The sequence below is a fragment of the Crotalus tigris genome, unplaced genomic scaffold, assembly GCF_016545835.1.
Source record: "Crotalus tigris isolate CLP2741 ecotype Arizona unplaced genomic scaffold, ASM1654583v1 scf7180000017863.408763, whole genome shotgun sequence".
NCBI lineage: Eukaryota > Metazoa > Chordata > Lepidosauria > Squamata > Viperidae > Crotalus > Crotalus tigris.
The window spans coordinates 135,905-153,796 of NW_024096684.1; the positions used below are offsets into that span (position 1 = coordinate 135,905).

Consider the following 17,892-nt stretch of genomic DNA (forward strand, 5'->3'; position numbering starts at 1 on the left):
TGCCAATTAATGGTAGACAAAATCAGGAATATACTTTATACAGTAAGCCATACTGCTTAAAATATTAGTAGTTTATTTCTTCTTTTTCTCTAAAATAATAAGTCTAATTTTATGGATGATGTTACTGTCCAGTGAATGAATCACCAAAGTTAATCAAGCATAACTTCAAGATAATTCAAAATCATAGAAACAACTACAGTCAGTAATCTCTCTCCTTCAAGATATCTTGAAACAGTAATTACAGATTCTCCTAAAATAATGGTAATCATCAGTGTTGGACACATTTCAAAAATAACGTGAAAGAAATACTTCAGACTCATGCAAGCACAAATAAAGCATCTCTCTGCTAATTATTAAAGCAGCCCATCTTCTACAAGAGTGAAAACCCATGTTGCTGTTTTAAGAAGTTTCACAAAAAGTAATGCAACTCTTAAGCAGCTGCAATGTTTTTCAGCCTCGCACAGAGCCCTAAAAACTCAGTCTGCTTTATTGAATTGCTTATATAAAGTGTAAAGCATGCACAGCCCTTCTTACACCTCAGAGGTAATTATGTTTGGGTACTTGGGCACTTGCTAATGTGACATTTTGATCAGATGAAAAAAACAACAAAACTGTGCAGTTCCCATTAGCAGAACATTCCAACTATTTTTCCTTGATACTGAAAAAAAAACTTCGAAGATGAATTAATTAAAGATGGAATAATTCACAGAGATCATAGATTATTTTGTCCTGTCATTAACACACTTCAAGCAAATTATGTGACAGTGGACAGGATCTGCTACTATGTCAAAGATGCATCTGCCAACACTGAGTTAGACCCTAAATGATAGGGCATCCACATCTCAAAATCTTTAAGATGGCTGGTGTGATATCACAACTGAAGCCCATGTCCCTTTTATAGATGCACAAGTGACAACAAAATTATTCTTTAATTGCATCCACCATCTTGCAATTCCATGTCGGTAACTCACATTATGTTCTCCCTACATAATTCTGCTACTTCTTCCAGCTACAGCCATATTACCGAGCATGCTGGCTTAACAGAAAAGTATAATAAAGAGGAGGGTATGAAAATGCAGAATTAGTGAAATTTTATTTACAAACAGTTTTACTCTAAAGCAGAGGGCAACAGTTTGAGCCCCAGTGATTTCCTTTTCAGGTACAAATACTGCATACTCAACTGAGGCAAGAAACACATACAAACCATACTAAAGGAGCTTTTCCCAGGGCATAGTTAGAATGTAATTTGGAGGTTCTCCTGGACTTGTAGGACCTCGATTGGATTTCAGGGCAAAAGTAGCAGTCTTTCCATTTACATTCTAATTCAATCAGTAAAATAAAATTTTAATAGAGTCTTGCATTTGATCATTCTCCCTTTTTTGTCACATTGTAAATTACAATTTTTGAAGGACACTCTGAGGTTGCACTCAAGGCTTTCAGTGGCTCTGGAGCTCAGGTGCATCTAATTCTAGCTTCACCAGTGACAATATAAAACTTCCCTTTTGTTATGAGTCCCTTGGCTTCTCTTCATTGTCAGAATCAGGAAATGATTTCTTTTTCAGTCTCTGGTTGCTATTGTTTAACTGTTTCCCAAAATCTGTTCATTAATATAGATTGCTGTTTAATTTTAGCATAACATAATCTATGCATAGCTTTTCTTTCAAATGCACATATGAGACTTCCTCTCTTTGAATTTTCTCTGTTTTCCATTTCTCCCTTAGATAATTGATAAGGGCAAAAGAGACCCTTCAGAAGAAATTGAGATTCTTCTGAGATATGGACAGCACCCAAATATTATTACACTCAAAGATGTGAGTAGTTGTTCAGTTTACATATTTATTGTGCATATCTCCTTGTGAGTAAGCTGATCTATAAGAAATGTTTTTTAGGGAAATCTGTATGATACCCATTCCAACAATCTTGTGGAAACCTGTGCTGTATCATTGGGTTTAGAAGGTGTATTAATAAATTCACAATAACCTTTTTATTTGTTTAATTACAATTATGCTGAATTCTGACATTGGATCAGAATGTAAAGAATTAAATAACTACAAAGACCTTGTTGATAATTTTTTTAAAATGGAGGCAGCAACCTTATGTATAGTGCCCTTACACAAAGGTTTTCCATTTTACAAAATGGTGAGGATTGCTCTAAGAACAATCTATAAGCAAATGTCGCAAAAAATTAGAAATTACCATTCTTTTAGGGAGCTTCATGCTTTTTTTAAAAAAAAAAAAGATATATTTTTCATACAAGTAACGCAAATAAAATGATATAATAAGTCTCTCCTCTTTGTAATTATTTTTGGAAATATGAGAGCTGAATAAAAAGTAATGTCTTCAAGTTGCCTACAACAGATGGCAGAACTGACACACTAAAAGCTCTAATATATTCTTTAGCATCTAGTCATTCACTTGGAAATTATTGTGAGAATAAGTTATGTTGCTATTATTTCTCAAATGGAAGTCTGCAATGAGTACTCATCAGTGCACTTTAAGCCACGCACTGTGATTGACATTTCTGACTGCCACAGAGTCCCTTCAGTTGAAATTCACCTTCGAATGCAGGTTGTTTATGGTGACAATTGTGATGATGTGAGTAGTGTGCGTTGCTAGGTCAAAACATGTAAAAACGTTAAACCAGAAGAGGTTTGACCTGAGATACCAACCAATGAGTTAAATCTCAGAAGAATTGATGAACTGATTAAGGGCTCTTGGGTCACCCAAAGGGAAGTTGCAATCAAGCTTGGCATATCTCAGGAAGATGTGAGTTACATTAATGATCTTCAGTATCAGAAGATTTGTGCAAAATGGTTTCTTCATATGCTGACTGCAGAGATGAAAGCTTCAAGTCTTAAACTTTACCACCAGTTTGTCAGGCTATGAAATAAAAGTGGCCAATGAAATATATGCTCATCATTACCGAGAAATGAAGCATCAGACCATGAAATATCATCACAAAGCTTCACCTATTGGGGGGGGGAATTAAACCTCGGGCTTTGGCAATAAAATTTGTGGTTATGGTTTTGGGGTATACAGATCGGGTTATTCAGAAGGATCTTCTTGAACTTGATACCAGTGTCAAATCAGAACAATACACCACATAATTCAAAATGTTGAAACAGTGATTAAAACAGAGTTCAGAATCACAAGAAAGAGATTTTATTGCAACATGACAATACTGTACCTCACATTTCATGAGCCACCTGAGGGGCAACTGTAAAATTAGATTTCAGTGTATTACCCTATCCACTATGTAGTCCAGACTTGGCATCATTGGACTTCCACTTTCCCCCCTAACTGAAGCAATATCTACATGGACATTATTGTAATCAAATGAAAATATGGAAAGGACCTTCAGGACTTGATTGAAGGGATAAAATATGGAGTTCTTTCATGTGACAGCTTCAAGAAGCTTGTGCATCATCAGCAGAGGTGTGTAGCAAACAGTGGTAATTACACAGAGAAGTAAATGCAGGTAACAGAAGAACTCACTTCAAGGATTATTTACTTGTTTCATTTATTAAATTATCCCTACTTCAAAGTTATGGAAGAGGAGACATAATTTTTCATTCCACTCTCATACAATAAAATGATCAGATATATAGGTAAATAAACACTTGATGATGATACCAAATTCACCTTTTCTATAGAAAACAACACCTCTTCAAGGCTGCCGTACAACATGTAATTTTTCTTGACCTCCCTATATTCATATATCAACAGCAACAAATAATGATTTGATTCTCGTTTATTTAAAAACCAGGGCCAGGCAGCTAAGCTGGGATACACATGGCTAAGTTCATCTAGTTCAACCACACTTGCCTGTTTAGCTCATTACTTTACAATCAGGAGTATGCAATCACGAAATATTTGAATTAAGCCAAGGCAGGCATGTTAGTGCCATCTAGTGATTGGGACTTCAGTTGAAATTATCCCCAAACAATATGATCAGTGGTAAGAATTGACAGAGTTGTTCAAACATCTGAAAAAGACCAAATTGTGTATTCCTGATTATATTAAGCTGAAGAGTATAGCAAACTATTCACAAAAATAACATTTGTTATAGAATTTGTTTTATATTCCTTTCTATATCCTACATCTGACATGTCAAACGTGCGACGTCACATGACGTCACACAACGGATCGGGCTGGTTTTGCCATTGCCGGCAATGGGGTGGGCGTGGCTTCCGGATGATGCGTCCGGCCTTCGGGCCGGCAGTTTGACATCCCTGTCCTATATCTTTCTGTTTTACTTCTAGAACGATAAGCAAATGTTGCAAAAAAAAATGCAGGTCAATAAAATGTTGATGTTAATTAAAATGTGGGTAACTTGAGTTAATGTAACCACCTGCATTAAGAACTATGGCCACTAGATTTCCCATCAAGCCAATGCCAGTTTGACTCCTGGAAAGGAACAAGTGGTTTTTCTTATCTTATTTGTGCACAATAAGATAATGCAGGTGGTCCTCAACTTATGACCACAGTTGAGCCCAAAATTTCTGGGGCTAAGCAAGACAATTTTTAAGCGAGCTTTGCCCCATTTTATTACCTTTCTTGCCACGGTTGTTAAGTGAATCTGGCTTCCCCATTGACTTTGCTTGACAGAAGATTGCAAAAGGTGACCACATGACCCTGGGACACTGCAACCATCATAAATACATGCCAGTTGCCAAGCGTACAAATTTTGATCACGTGGCAATGGGGATACTGCAGTGGTCAACAGTGCAAAAAATAAGTGTTGAAAAACTTTCATAAGTCACTTTTTTCACTAAATGGACACTAAATGAATGTCTGTCGGTCAAGGACTACCTGTATGAGGCTTTAGTGCAGTGTTTCTCAACCTTGACAATTTTAAGGCATGTGGACTTCAACTCCCAGAATTCCACAGCCAGCGTTGCTGGCTGTGGAATTCTGGGAGTTGAAATCCACATGCCTTAAAATTGTCAAGGTTGAGAAACACTGCTTTAGTGCATTTAAGGTTTACAGAGCAAGTACTTGATGACTTTTCTGCATGCATGTACAGGGCTATGATGATGGGAAATTTGTATACCTTGTAATGGAGCTGATGCGAGGAGGAGAACTCTTAGATCGAATCCTTCGACAGAAATGCTTCTCAGAACGAGAGGCTAGTGCCGTTCTCTGTACCATTAGTAAAACTGTGGACTATCTGCATTCCCAGGGTGTGAGTATACCAGTTCTTCCGTATCCAATCAACTTTCTAATAATATTACTTCATGCCATTAAAATATTGAATCCTGGAAGGTATATATCATTTCCCTCACAGACACAAAATCCACAGTGAAAATGAATGTGGCGTGTGATTCATTTATATTCCTTCATAGTGAAAAATGGAAGACTGCAAGATAAAATAGAATGGCATAGAACAGAAGTATGATCTCTTATAATAAAGATCAAATGCCTGCAGCGCATCCTTCAAATAGCAGATTTAATCGTTATTACCTTTCTAGTTGCAGAAATGAGCCAAATTACTGGCAAATTACAGCTTCTCAGTTATCAACTGCTCCCAATCAGATTTGCTGCATGTACTGTAATTTACTGGAAACGATTAATATCTCAGAAGGATAGAGATAAATATAAAATTCATTAAGTTCCTCTGGTTTGTTATTAAAATGTATCCTCTTCTCTGTTGCTATGTGGTAATGTCAATATTTATCAAAGCATGGAACTAAATGTCCAGAAGACACTTCTGGAATTAACTAATAATTTTCAAAGAATTGCAGCTGGGGACAAATCATTTACTATTACAGCAATTTGGGTTTAGATAACACACAGTGTTTCAACTTTATTTTCAGGTTGTACATCGAGATCTGAAGCCTAGTAATATTTTGTACATGGATGAATCAGGGAACCCAGAGTCGATCAGAATGTGTGATTTTGGATTTGCCAAACAACTGAGAGCTGAGAATGGTTTACTAATGACACCATGTTACACAGCCAATTTTGTAGCACCTGAGGTATGGAAATTTAAAAAGTCCACATGATGGTCACTATTTCCATTATGGGCAATATCCAGGAGTTGCCTTTGATACTTATACAATCACTTTCTGGAGAGTGATTTCAAGAGCATTAGATTTGGAGACAGGTGGCACAGCACCTGACCAATTTTTCTGAGCTCAGAAGATAAGTGGGTTAAGGTTTGGCTAGTACTTTGATGGGAAGCCACCCAAAAATATGAAGTCTGAATTGGAAAATTGAGGGAAAAAATCTCAGAATAAGATAATAGCAAACACTTGTATACTGTGGCAAAATAACTTCATGGACAGGTCAAGGAGTCAAGCTCAACTTGAAGGAGATTTTATTTTATTTTATTTTACTTTATTTTATTTTTCACATAGTTCATTGGAAAATGCTGTAATGCCTACAAAGAAAAAACAACACTAAAAACACAAAGGGGGAATCCATCATTTTAATCCCTCATATGTTCAATTCAGTCTCGTTCATTCTATCATAGTTTCAAAAGAATAATTGAGAACAGAAACAGCAATTTCTTATTAAAGAACTGGAGATCACCCTCATGCAAATTATTGTAACAAAGCTCAGATTACTTTTCAGAATGAGATTTGCATATAACCTTTTCATTTTCAGAATGTTGTTGAAGGGGAACCAGCAGAGTAGTTCTAGATGTTCTTGAATTGCATATTTATTATTAGTTTTTTTCTGACTGTCTTCAGAATGTATTTAGAATACTGAAGACATTAATATTCCAAGTGGACTATTTTCACCTAGAGGTGATTATTTCTTTGCTAATCCTAAATGGACCTCTGTGGAATTTGGTGTTAACAGTTCATACCATTCTTTAGGGCTACTGTATGTTATCTTTATGATTTTATTTTTGAATTAGATGGCGACATTTGGAGATATATATATATATATATATATATATATATTCAGTGTCATGGGACTGGTATATGATACAGATAGTCCTCAAGTTATGACTTTAATGAACCTGCTCACCTTGGTCATAAGTCATACTAATTGTAAATTGGGTCATCCACACGACTGATCTGATTTTTACAACTTTTTTTGCAGCAGTTGTTAAAAGAACCAATGGTTTGCTGTGGGCTGGTTTTGCTGAAAAACAGAAGTAACTGCTGATTTTCAGCAAAACTCGTAAAATGTGGTTTTGTGATTGCAGGATGCAGCAAACGGATAATTGCAAATAAGTGTGCAGTTATGTGACTGGAGGGGGGAGATGTCAGACATTAGAATTTCAAAACCAAGTCATAAGTACCAAAGAAAGTCCACTGTAACTTGGAATAATTGCTAAGTAATGGTTTTAAGTTGAGGACTAACTGTATTCCGATTGTACCTAGTAAACATATCTTCATAATCCAGTATAAATGTTCATAGATAAACCAACTGAATGAAATTTCAGGGGAGAAGGCAGTTTTCAGGCAAACTGCTTCCTTTCTCTTTCCTTTGAAAACATAAACTTTGCAGGAACGTCATTTGCTGTTAATGCTATTTCACTTGATCTCCAATTTTTTTCAGTCCAAAATTCAACATCTGTTTTTGCCATATTAAATACTTTCTCAATTGTACAAGTTATTTAAAAAGCAGTTGAAACTGCATGCTTGTTTCCATACCAATTTTTACTTTTGAACCGTTAATTATATTGAATGGTAGATATATCAGTTATATATTTAGTAGCACAGAACATTATGAATGGTTAAAAATATCTAGAGAAGAACTGACCTGCCATCTAGTGGAAGCATTTTGGCAGACAAAAAAAATAGCCTCATATTTCATAAGCTCTGATCATTGTCAGCAGGTAAATTTAATCACATAATAGCTTTTATTTGCTCCAGTTGTTGCTGAGGTCTAGGTGAAAATCATTTATTCTCTTCAGGGGCACATTCATGAATCTATATTTTATTTACAAAATCTCATTAAATAGCTCTGAAAGGTACTAGATTAAAACTAAGATAGGAACATTCATATCAATCTTCATAAAAGCCCAAATCTTGTTATTGTCTTAATCATTTATAAAAAAAATAATTGAGTATTCCTATCCCACATGCTAATTCTAAGGAGTAGCATGTGGGATTTTGCATACCTGTAGCACTTCCCAAAAGTGTAAATGGATTGCTGATCAAAAGGCTAAAAGTTGTGGGACTAAGGGTGGGGGGTGGGGGTTATAAGCCATCAGAACTTCAGAACCAGGTTGTATGTACCAAAGAAGATCTGTTGTAACTTTGAGCAAAATCTGAGAAGTGCAGTTCAGTTTTATGCCAGGCAGGGAATGTCAGACCTGACTTTTCTTCTTCAGATAATCTTTGAAAAATATGTGAGTGCAAGGAAAAAAAAAGTATATTGAACAAGTTTTTGATTTAGGGAGGAATTTTGATTTTAATGGAGGAATTTTAAGATATGTAAAGTAGATAGCTCTTGGTTGTATGTGCTCTGGAGAATGAAGTTGAAAGCAGCAAAAATGGCTGTATATAAGAACATTTTTACCCTATGGTGATTCAGAAGTGAGACTTTGGTATGTCAGAAGCATTAAAGTAAACTGGATACTGTAGGAACAGATTAATTTTAAAAAAACTATTTGTAGTAAAACAAGAAGTGATAGGGGCAGGAATAAATGAACACCAAACAAATGTATATGGAATCCAAAAATGAAAGAAGTTTATTGAATTGGTTTGATTAGAGAGAGAAAAAGAATGAGGGTCTAATTGCAGAATAATTATATGAAGGAAGAGTGAATGGGTCAAGAGGAAAGGGAAGATTGTGAATGTTGTGCTTGGATAGAATTATAAGGCTGGAAGAGATGTCAGAGGTCTTCTAGTTCAACCCCCTGCTCAAGACAGGAGCCTTATATCATCCCAGTCTATTTTTGAAAATCTCCAATAATAAGATTCTCAAAAAGAGATAAATGAGATATTTAAAGAACAAAAGGTGATGGATGTAAGGAAGGCACAAATGATTTATTAGAATAGGAAGGTACAGAGACATACAGTGTAAACTAAATTTACCTTTAATTTCTTTTACTATTTCTTCTTTTTGCACTCTGCATTATGTTATTTACTCTGAAGAGAATGGCAAGATGGGCAGCCTGCCATTTGAGTTAAAATAAGAAAGTAATCAGGGAAGTTGCCAGACACACCCTAAATTAAGAAATAAGAATGTATTCAGTGTAATAGTACTTCTTCCACACATAGGTTGTAAAAGACAAAAATGGGAGGTGTTTTTCCCAGTTTCAGGTTTAAAACACACACACACACACACAAACAAATGCTTAGCAGAATACTTTAATGAAATATACTGGGCAAACTGAGTGAAAGTCAATCAGTGAAATATGCTTTGATCCTTTTGTTTGCTTACTTACATTATTACATTGCCTAACTCCAGATGACTTCTGGCTTTTGACATAAAACATAAGGGAGAATAAAAACATTACAGTTAATACAGTCACCGACACAGTCAGTCATAATTATCTAGTATAAGTCCCAAATCTCCACTGAAGCAAATCAGTTTTGCCACTTTGCATTAAGCTAATAGTCAATATACAAGGTGAACTCCAATGGCGAATTGCTCCTAAGCATTTTAGAGAAGGAGTGCCTTTGAGTCCATGTCCCCCCAATGTTTTGTAGGGATGAGCCTCCTTCTGCATTCTCACAGGGACTATGCAAATTCCACTTGGAGGAGATGGTCCCTAAAGCACCCGAGAACCAAGTCAGGAATAGCTTCAAAGTTTAAAACCACAACTTTGAATTGGACCCAGGATTTATTGGCATGAGGGAACAAAAACAGATCATGCCAGACAAATCTTATTGCATTCTTTGACCAAGTGACAAAATTAGTGGATCAGAGGAATGCTGTGGATATAATTTAGTTGGACTTCAGTAAGGCATTTGATAAAGTAGATCACAACCTACTACTTGATAAGATAGAAAAATGTGGGTTAGACAGCATCACCACCAGATGGATCCATAGCTGGCTAATCAGCTGTACTCAGCGTGTGGTCCTCAATGGAACCGCATCTACATGGAGGGAAGTGTGTAGTGGGGTGCCCAGGGCTCTGTTCTGGGCCCAGTGCTCTTCAACATCTTCATCAACGATCTGGACGAAGGGATAGATGGGGAACTCATCAAATTTGCAGACAACATCAAGCTGGCAGGAATAGCCAACACTCCAGAAGACAGGCTTAGGATAAAGGAGGATCTGGACAGACTTGAATACTGGGCGCTATCTAACAAAATGAAATTCAATGGTGAAAAAAGTAAGGGTCTACATTTAGGCAAGAAAAACCAAATGTACAGGTATAGTATAGGGGGTATCTTGCTCAATAATAGTAACTGTGAGAGGGACCTCAGAGTCCTAATGGACAATCACTTAAATATGAGCCAGCAGTGTGTTGCAGCTGCCAAAAAGGCCAACACAGTGCTGGGCTGCATTAACAGAGGGATAGAATCAAGATCACGTGAAGTATTAATACCACTTTACAGTGCCTTGGTAAGGCCACACTTGGAATACTGCATCCAGTTTTGTGTAAAAAAGATGTTGAGACTCTAGAAAGAGTACAAAGAAGAGCAACAAAGATGATTAGGGTACTGGAGGCTAAAGCATATAAGGAAAGGCTGCTGGAATTGGGTATGTCTAGTTTAATGAAGAGAAGGACGAGGGGAGACATGATAGCAGTATTCCAATAGCTCAGGGGCTGCCACAAAGAAGAGGGAGTCAAGCTATTTTCCAAGGCGCCTGAAGGCAAGACAAGAAGCAACGGGTGGAAACTAAGCAAGGAGAGAAGCAACCTAGAACTAAGGAGAAACTTCCTGACAGTTAGAACAATTAACCAGTGGAACAACCTGCCTCCAGAAGTGTTGAATGCTCCAACACTGGAAGTTTTTAAGAAGAGACTGGACAGCCATTTGTCTGAAATGGTATAGGGTTTCCTGCCTGAGCAGGGGGTTGGACTAGATGACCTCCAAGGTCCCTTCCAACTTTTTATTATTATTATTATTATTATTATTATTATTATTATTACATGCCTAAATGTGAAACAAGCAACAGTTAATTCTTCAGCAACTCTCTAAAGCAACAAAATATAATATACTTACATTTCCTTTTTGCAGGTCCTGAAACGGCAGGGTTATGATGCAGCCTGTGATATCTGGAGTTTGGGGATTTTGTTGTATACCATGTTAGCAGGGTAAGTGCAAACAGTTTTTAGTATCTGTAGCCTGGTCATTCTTGGAGATCAGTAAAAAAAAAAAAAACAATAGCAACATAAAGACAGAAACACAATCTAAACCAGGGGTCTTCAAACTTGGCCCTTTTATGAGTTGTGGACTTCAACTCCCTGAATTCCTCAGCCAGCATGTCTGGCTGAGGAATTCTAGGAGTTGAAGTCCACAAGTCATAAAAGGGCCAAGTCTGAAGACCCCTGATCTAGACATTTATAGTAAATACTGCTTGAATTATTTAGCTGAGTGCTAAAGATTCATATGACTGAAATTGTCAGGTTCGTTACAGGCAAGTTAAGGCATATTATTTGCAGTTGTTTATTCCAGTTGATGTCCATTCTGAAATGGCTGTGTTTTGAAATTAAAGAAAGTAAATATATTTATCAAAATATGTAGATTTTATAGAGAAAATGTATACTTTGTTTGATGACTATCGAATTGTGATATATTAGTATTATAAAACCTTTCATAATGGAAAGATTTATAATGCTCTTTAAGTGTTGCTTTGTGTCACAAAAGAAAAAAAAAGGTCATATTATAGGAATATTATCCAATCCTGCTCATGTTTTTTTTTTAGAACTTCAAGTTTTGGCTTTTAGACATATTTCTATCATAAAACATATCGTAATGTTTTTTAAGAAGCTAAAATCTAGGACTGATTTTCCTTACAGACAAAATATGCTTATTTTTGTGATGCTATAGTATGGAAGATTTAAAAACCTGATTAGAAATTTTCAGGGGTCTTCAAACCTGGCCCTTTTATGACTTGTGGACTTCAATTCCCAGAATTCCTCAGCCAGGCACGCTGACTGAGGAATTCTCGGAGTTGAAGTCCACAAGTCATAAAAGGGCCAAGTTTAAAGATCCCTGGTTTAAAAGGATTCCAAAAAAGAAGCATGCTAGATTCTGACAGAGCTACAAGACTAGTAGAGGCTGTGCTGTTTTTTCTTCAAAGGGTGCTACTCCAAAGAAGGTGCTGGCCAGCTGAGAGATTAGGAATTGGGGCTCTACACATATAAAGAGCACAACATTGAGGAAGGTTTTTTGTATGCAAGTCAGAAGTATTATGCTTTGATCATGCTGCTACATCTGTTTCACATATTATTTGTTGCTTAACAGATTCACCCCTTTTGCAAATGGACCAGATGACACCCCAGAGGAAATTCTGGCTAGAATTGGCAGCGGAAAGTATGCTCTAGCAGGAGGGAACTGGGATTCCATATCTGATGCTGCAAAGGTAAAATAATGCTTCATAATACGTTGCTTGTGGTTGTTATCCATTTATTTTGCTTGTGCTGCTCATGATTACCCTCCATTTATTTAAAACGAACGCATATAAAATGAACAATAAATGCAACAGTTTCTTAAAAACTCCAATGGCAACTATATGAATATGCACAATTACATCTTGTAAGTGGGAATGCCTCAGTAAGGACTGTCATGTTTGCAATTTTTCTGATTATCCATAAAAGTAGAGCAATTAACTGAAATGATTAAAGATTAATCCTAATATTGATGTGCATTATATCTAAAATGCCTGCTTGATGTCATGTATTGCACAGATGCCATGTTTTGTAGCATTATTACAATAGGCTGGAAACAATCACAGCAGGGCAGCAATATATGGCTTAGGTTTTCTTTAAATTAGAACTAAATAATAGAATAGAGCTGGAAGGGACCTTGGAGGTCTTCTAGTCCAGCCCCCCTTCCCCCCCCCCGGCTTAAGCAGGAGAACCTGTTCCATCTCAGACAAATGAATGACTTGACTATGTTTAGCTTCATTTCAGTATCTTACAGTTTTCTAGGTTTTTAAACTTCAGTGTAGTTCAGAATTAGTATAGACAAAGAAAAAAGCAGAATGATCTGGTTCAATCTATTTTCTTTTCTTCCACTTTGGTAAAAGTAAACACTGAATCAGGTCAAAGTCTAATTTATCAAGCAGTTTGTTTTCAGCAATGAATGGTCAGATACTGTTGTGAATCTACATGAAGTTCGTTATCCTATGTTTTCAATATTTGAGGAATTCGATAATTTCAGATTTTGACACAAATTCTTTGAATTTGCATGTTCCAAATAAATGTACTGTATACATCAAAATTTACAAGTCTTATATAGTACATTCAAAGTAATTGTAAATGAATTCAATAAGACTTGTTCTCACATTAATGAATATAGGATTGCCACCTCTGGTTAGTGATCCAGCAGTTACCACAATCGTGACTACTTTAACACAGTTCCTGACTCTTTACCCTTAGTGTTAAAGTAATTTGAAAATACACTTTTAGAGAGACATTACGACTAGCAGTACACTTAGTCCTCATTTAATTACCATAGTTGGAACCACCAACATGGTCATTAAGCGAAGTGATCACTAAGTGAAAAATCACATGATCACAATTGTCCTTACAATTTTTTTATTTTTATTTTTTTGCTTTACAAAATTAGTAGGATATGACTCCAAATAGAGTAAGCTCAAACAGTTGGGGAGATTTCTGGAATTTGACTTATGAGGAAGCTGGGTAAAAGGGTGAATCTTATAGTCCTTTTTCCTCAATTTACACACCCTTTGGAATGCTGACCCCAGGGCTAGGATAATTAGCAAGAAGAGAATTAATACAGTCATTGTAGAGAAAGGGATTACAAGAGAATAAGCAGGCAAACAATGGGGAGTACACATCAAAAGCAATGAGCTAGTGTTAACTGCTTTCCTAGCATACTCTTTATTGCAGTTGCTTTGAAGACAAAAATCCTCACTGTGAAATTGATTAGGGCCTTGTCTGTCAGTCAGCAGCACCAATGGGCTGGAGGAGTCTAATCAATTAAGATCATAGAGTTAAGCTTGTTATCTAACTTGTAGTTAGCATTTTTAAGGGGCATATTGCACCATGGAGAAAAGCAGCTTAGGAAGAGATACTATAGCTTATTTGAGCAATATCTCCACTGTATGTGAGGAGGTGGGGACAGGTCAAACACAGGACAATGCATACTAACTGCAATGGCCAAAACGTGACAGAAAAAAATCAGGTCATAAATGCAGGCATAAATCACAAAATTATTCTTTCATCACTGTTGTAACTTTAAACAATATCTGTCCAAGGCAGTAGCTAAATGAGGGCTACTGTACTTATATATATTTCAATTCAAATTAGAGTTATGGATGGGCAGGGACAAATGCGATACATATCACAAATAAATTTAATTCTTCAAACCTTCCTTCCCTTCCTTCCTTCCTTCCTTCCTTCCTTCCTTCCTTCCTTCCTTCCTTCCTTCCTTCCTTCCTTCCTTCCTTGTTGATTCCTGGTGATTGTCTGCACTACTCACTGCAATTAGCTCCACAAAACTTCAGACATGGTTTGTCATTCTCTCTTTCTTAGTGCTAAGAAAGAGTGACTGGCCCAAAGTCACCCAGCTGCTTTATACGTAAGGCAGAATTAAACTCATAATTTCTTAATTTCCAGCCTAGTGCATTTAGCACTACACCATACTGGCTTCCTATCTCATCTTAATAAATATATCCTATTTATTATTAAAGTAGCTGAAAATACATTGAGAGGTTAAAACAATTCTTTTGTAGGCATGGCAAAACCCAAGTCAGAACAATAATTGCAACCTAAGCCCCATGAATACTCTTTAGTTCCATTGTCCAAGAAATCAGAATTAAGGTTTCTTTTCTTATGAATACAGTTTTAATATAATATTCTGATAGGAACATTTTGTCCTTGAGATCCTGAAGCGTTTGCTTCTCTCTTTCCTCCCAACATCAGAAGAATTTCATTACCTTGAAAGGATGTAGACCAATTGTTATAGGCTGACTTCTTAAGCCATTTTCCATTCTTTTATACCAGAAATCATAATCATAATTATCCAGAATGGTTATTATTCTTAGTAAAATAACATTAATGTAATCTTCGCTATATCATTTTTTGCAGGATATTGTGTCAAAAATGCTTCATGTAGATCCCCATCAGCGCTTAACAGCAGCCCAGGTTTTAAGGCATCCATGGATAGTAAACAGGGAGTATCTCTCCCAGAATCAACTCAGCAGACAAGATGTTCATCTTGTAAAGGTATGTCTAAATGCAGCCACTTCTTAGACGTAGAAAACCTGGTGGTGGTCTCATAAGATACTAAAATAATTAACCTGATTTTACATACAGAACCAGCCACATTATTTCATTGTGGACTAGAATTTTTAATTCCCTCCTCCCCTCAAAGATCTCGAAATTATTTTTTTTTTTTTAAATAATCTAATTCTTACAAGGTCACCTGCTACATTCATGCAATCTTGTGAGAAAATGCCAATCAATATCTGTCAAGATGGTCTTAGTGTAAAGTTGAAGTGAACTCCCACAATCTGCTGACCTCAAAAATCATTTTTTTTGAGGAGGAACCAGGTCATAGTAATCATGTAGTAATGTTCAGATTCTAAAAAGTTGCAGATCTCTGTCATGAATTATCTGTCATTAAGAATAAAGGAGTGTACAGTGGCCTAGCTGTTAAGATGTTGGGCATGTCGATCGGAAGTTTGGCAGTTTGAGAACAGAAGCATAACATGACGGGGTCAGCTCCCAATCCTGCCCCAGCTGTTGCCAGCCTGGCAGTTCGAAATCATGCAAAATGCAAATAGATAAATAGGTACCATTTCAGTGGGAAGGTAACAGCATTCCATGTGTCTCAATGTATAATCATGTTGGCCACATGATCATGTAAGCCTCTTCTGACAACACTGGCTCCCTCAGCTATGAAACGGAGATAAGCACCGTCCCTAGGGTCAAACATGACTGGACAAGGGAAACCTTTATCTTTTTGAACCTGATGCATCATAATAGCGGTAACCAGTAAAGCTACTGGCAAGCTATATTGCATCCTCTGACATAAATTGATGCATTTCTTGCTTGCAGTTCCTTTACCTCTTTCCTTACATGCTATCTTTAAAGTGGGTGGCTTGACAAAAGATACCTATGTGCAACATATATAAAACTACATTTTTTTGGGTAAGATTGGAAGGGGAAAATGTAATTTGCTGGCCAACCCTATTCCAATATATTAGTTTTGAGCCGTATTATCAAATTCAGTTTTGAAAAGATGCTTTGGGTTGCAGGAGCATGAATGTAGCACATCTGCATCTCTTTAAAGCAGCCATGCCTTTTCTTAGGAAGAGGAAAAAAGTGATTTTTCTGAAATACTACATAATCTCCCTCTTTTTTAATTTCACAGGGTGCCATGGCAGCCACCTATTTTGCTTTAAACCAAACGCCTCAAGCACCAAGGCTGGAACCGGTATTGTCCTCCAACCTGGCCCAGCGAAGGGGAATGAAAAGATTGACCTCAACGAGGTTATAATGGTCCCAAAAAGGCCTGTTTAAATAAAGAGAAACACTTGATCAGAGAGGCTGATCTATATTGTTAATGTTGCAGGACTCCTGGCACATACATTGTTTTAATCAGCAAAACTTCAGTTTAAGGCAAAGTTGTTCTTTGCTTTCAGATATTTTTGGGTTCTGTTTTTTACATTACCAACAAGATAGTAAATACTCAGAAATGTGCCATTTTTTTCAATTGCTGTATTGCTTCTTATTTAGGTACTGTATCAGTTGCTGACATTGTGTTCTCTCCTCCTTTAATCCAAATGCTATTTTTGGAATTATAGATGCTCTGTAAGACCACTTTTGTAACAGATTCGATTTTAGCTCTACCAGCATCTTATGTCTGATGTATTGTCACCACTATCATTAGCTGTACTAAGGTTTGTCTCCAAAACGTTGAATACATTAATGATGTGCGAGACCATAAAAACCATGTCCTGTGAGGAGTGAAAAGGGTGGGAAAGAGCTGGAAACATACCTGCGCTATTAAAGGAAGATAATTATTGTAATGAGTTTGGACCAGATGAAAGTATAGAAAGGAGATTAGAGTTGTGCTCATTGACACAACCACCTTGAAGGGTCCTATCTGATAAGGCCTCCTTTCTTGATCAAAAATGTACAATCTTATCTTGGACAAAAAGATTTTTTTATGGAAGGTGACTGCGTCGCTGGTTGCACCTAAACACTATACCAGTGGTTCTCAACCTTTTTAATGCCGTGACCCCCAACCGGTCGTAGGTTGAGGACTACCCAAACGGTCATAAGTCAAGGACTTTCCTTGCCTGGGAGCGCTGCACATGCGTGGTGCCGCCCCTGCACCGGCCGAGGCGTAGCTGGCAAGTGGCAGAGACGGCGCAGGCCGACCACCAGCTGGCCCAGCCCAAGGGAGGTAAAGCACCCGCTGGGCCCCACGCGCGCCAGCAACCCTCCCTGCACCCGTCGGCCTCCCACCCCTGGCCCTCTTTTACTTACATTTTTAGTAGTTGCTCAGCAGGGTGGGGTGGAAACTTCCAGACAGCTCGCCTTCGCTGCAGACAATTTGCAGCACCATTTGCAGAATGGGACTTTTGGCAGGCTCAGCAGGGCAGAGACAGCCTGGACAATTCTTATTGGCTTTTGAAAGCCAATAGAATTAGACTCTGTTCAAGAGAGTCTATTCTATTGGCTTTCAAAAGCCAGTAGAATAAAAGGGAGTAGCACAGCTAAGGAAAAGGGAGGAAAAATGGTGGACTGCGTTGTTTGGCGACCCCCGTGAAATGGTCGTTCGACCCCAAATGGGGTCCCGACCCACAGGTTGAGAACCACTGCACTATACA

General features: G+C 37.3%; 1 protein-coding gene across 2 annotated transcripts in view; it reads left to right on the plus strand.

Moving 5' to 3' along the window:
- The window catches only part of LOC120308075 (ribosomal protein S6 kinase alpha-2), a 128,779-nt gene extending 111,394 nt beyond the window's left edge, over positions 1-17,385 (plus strand). Inside the window, exons 15-21 of one of the 2 annotated variants that reach the window (XM_039343548.1) lie at positions 1,722-1,811; positions 5,027-5,185; positions 5,817-5,978; positions 11,100-11,176; positions 12,330-12,447; positions 15,140-15,277; positions 16,428-17,385. In XM_039343548.1, coding sequence (XP_039199482.1) covers positions 1,722-1,811; positions 5,027-5,185; positions 5,817-5,978; positions 11,100-11,176; positions 12,330-12,447; positions 15,140-15,277; positions 16,428-16,553 — 870 coding nt within the window. In that variant the 3' untranslated portion in view covers positions 16,554-17,385. The remainder of the gene's footprint in view (positions 1-1,721; positions 1,812-5,026; positions 5,186-5,816; positions 5,979-11,099; positions 11,177-12,329; positions 12,448-15,139; positions 15,278-16,427) is intronic. The other variant, XM_039343549.1, reaches the window with a different exon arrangement.
- Positions 17,386-17,892: the final 507 nt, after the last annotated feature.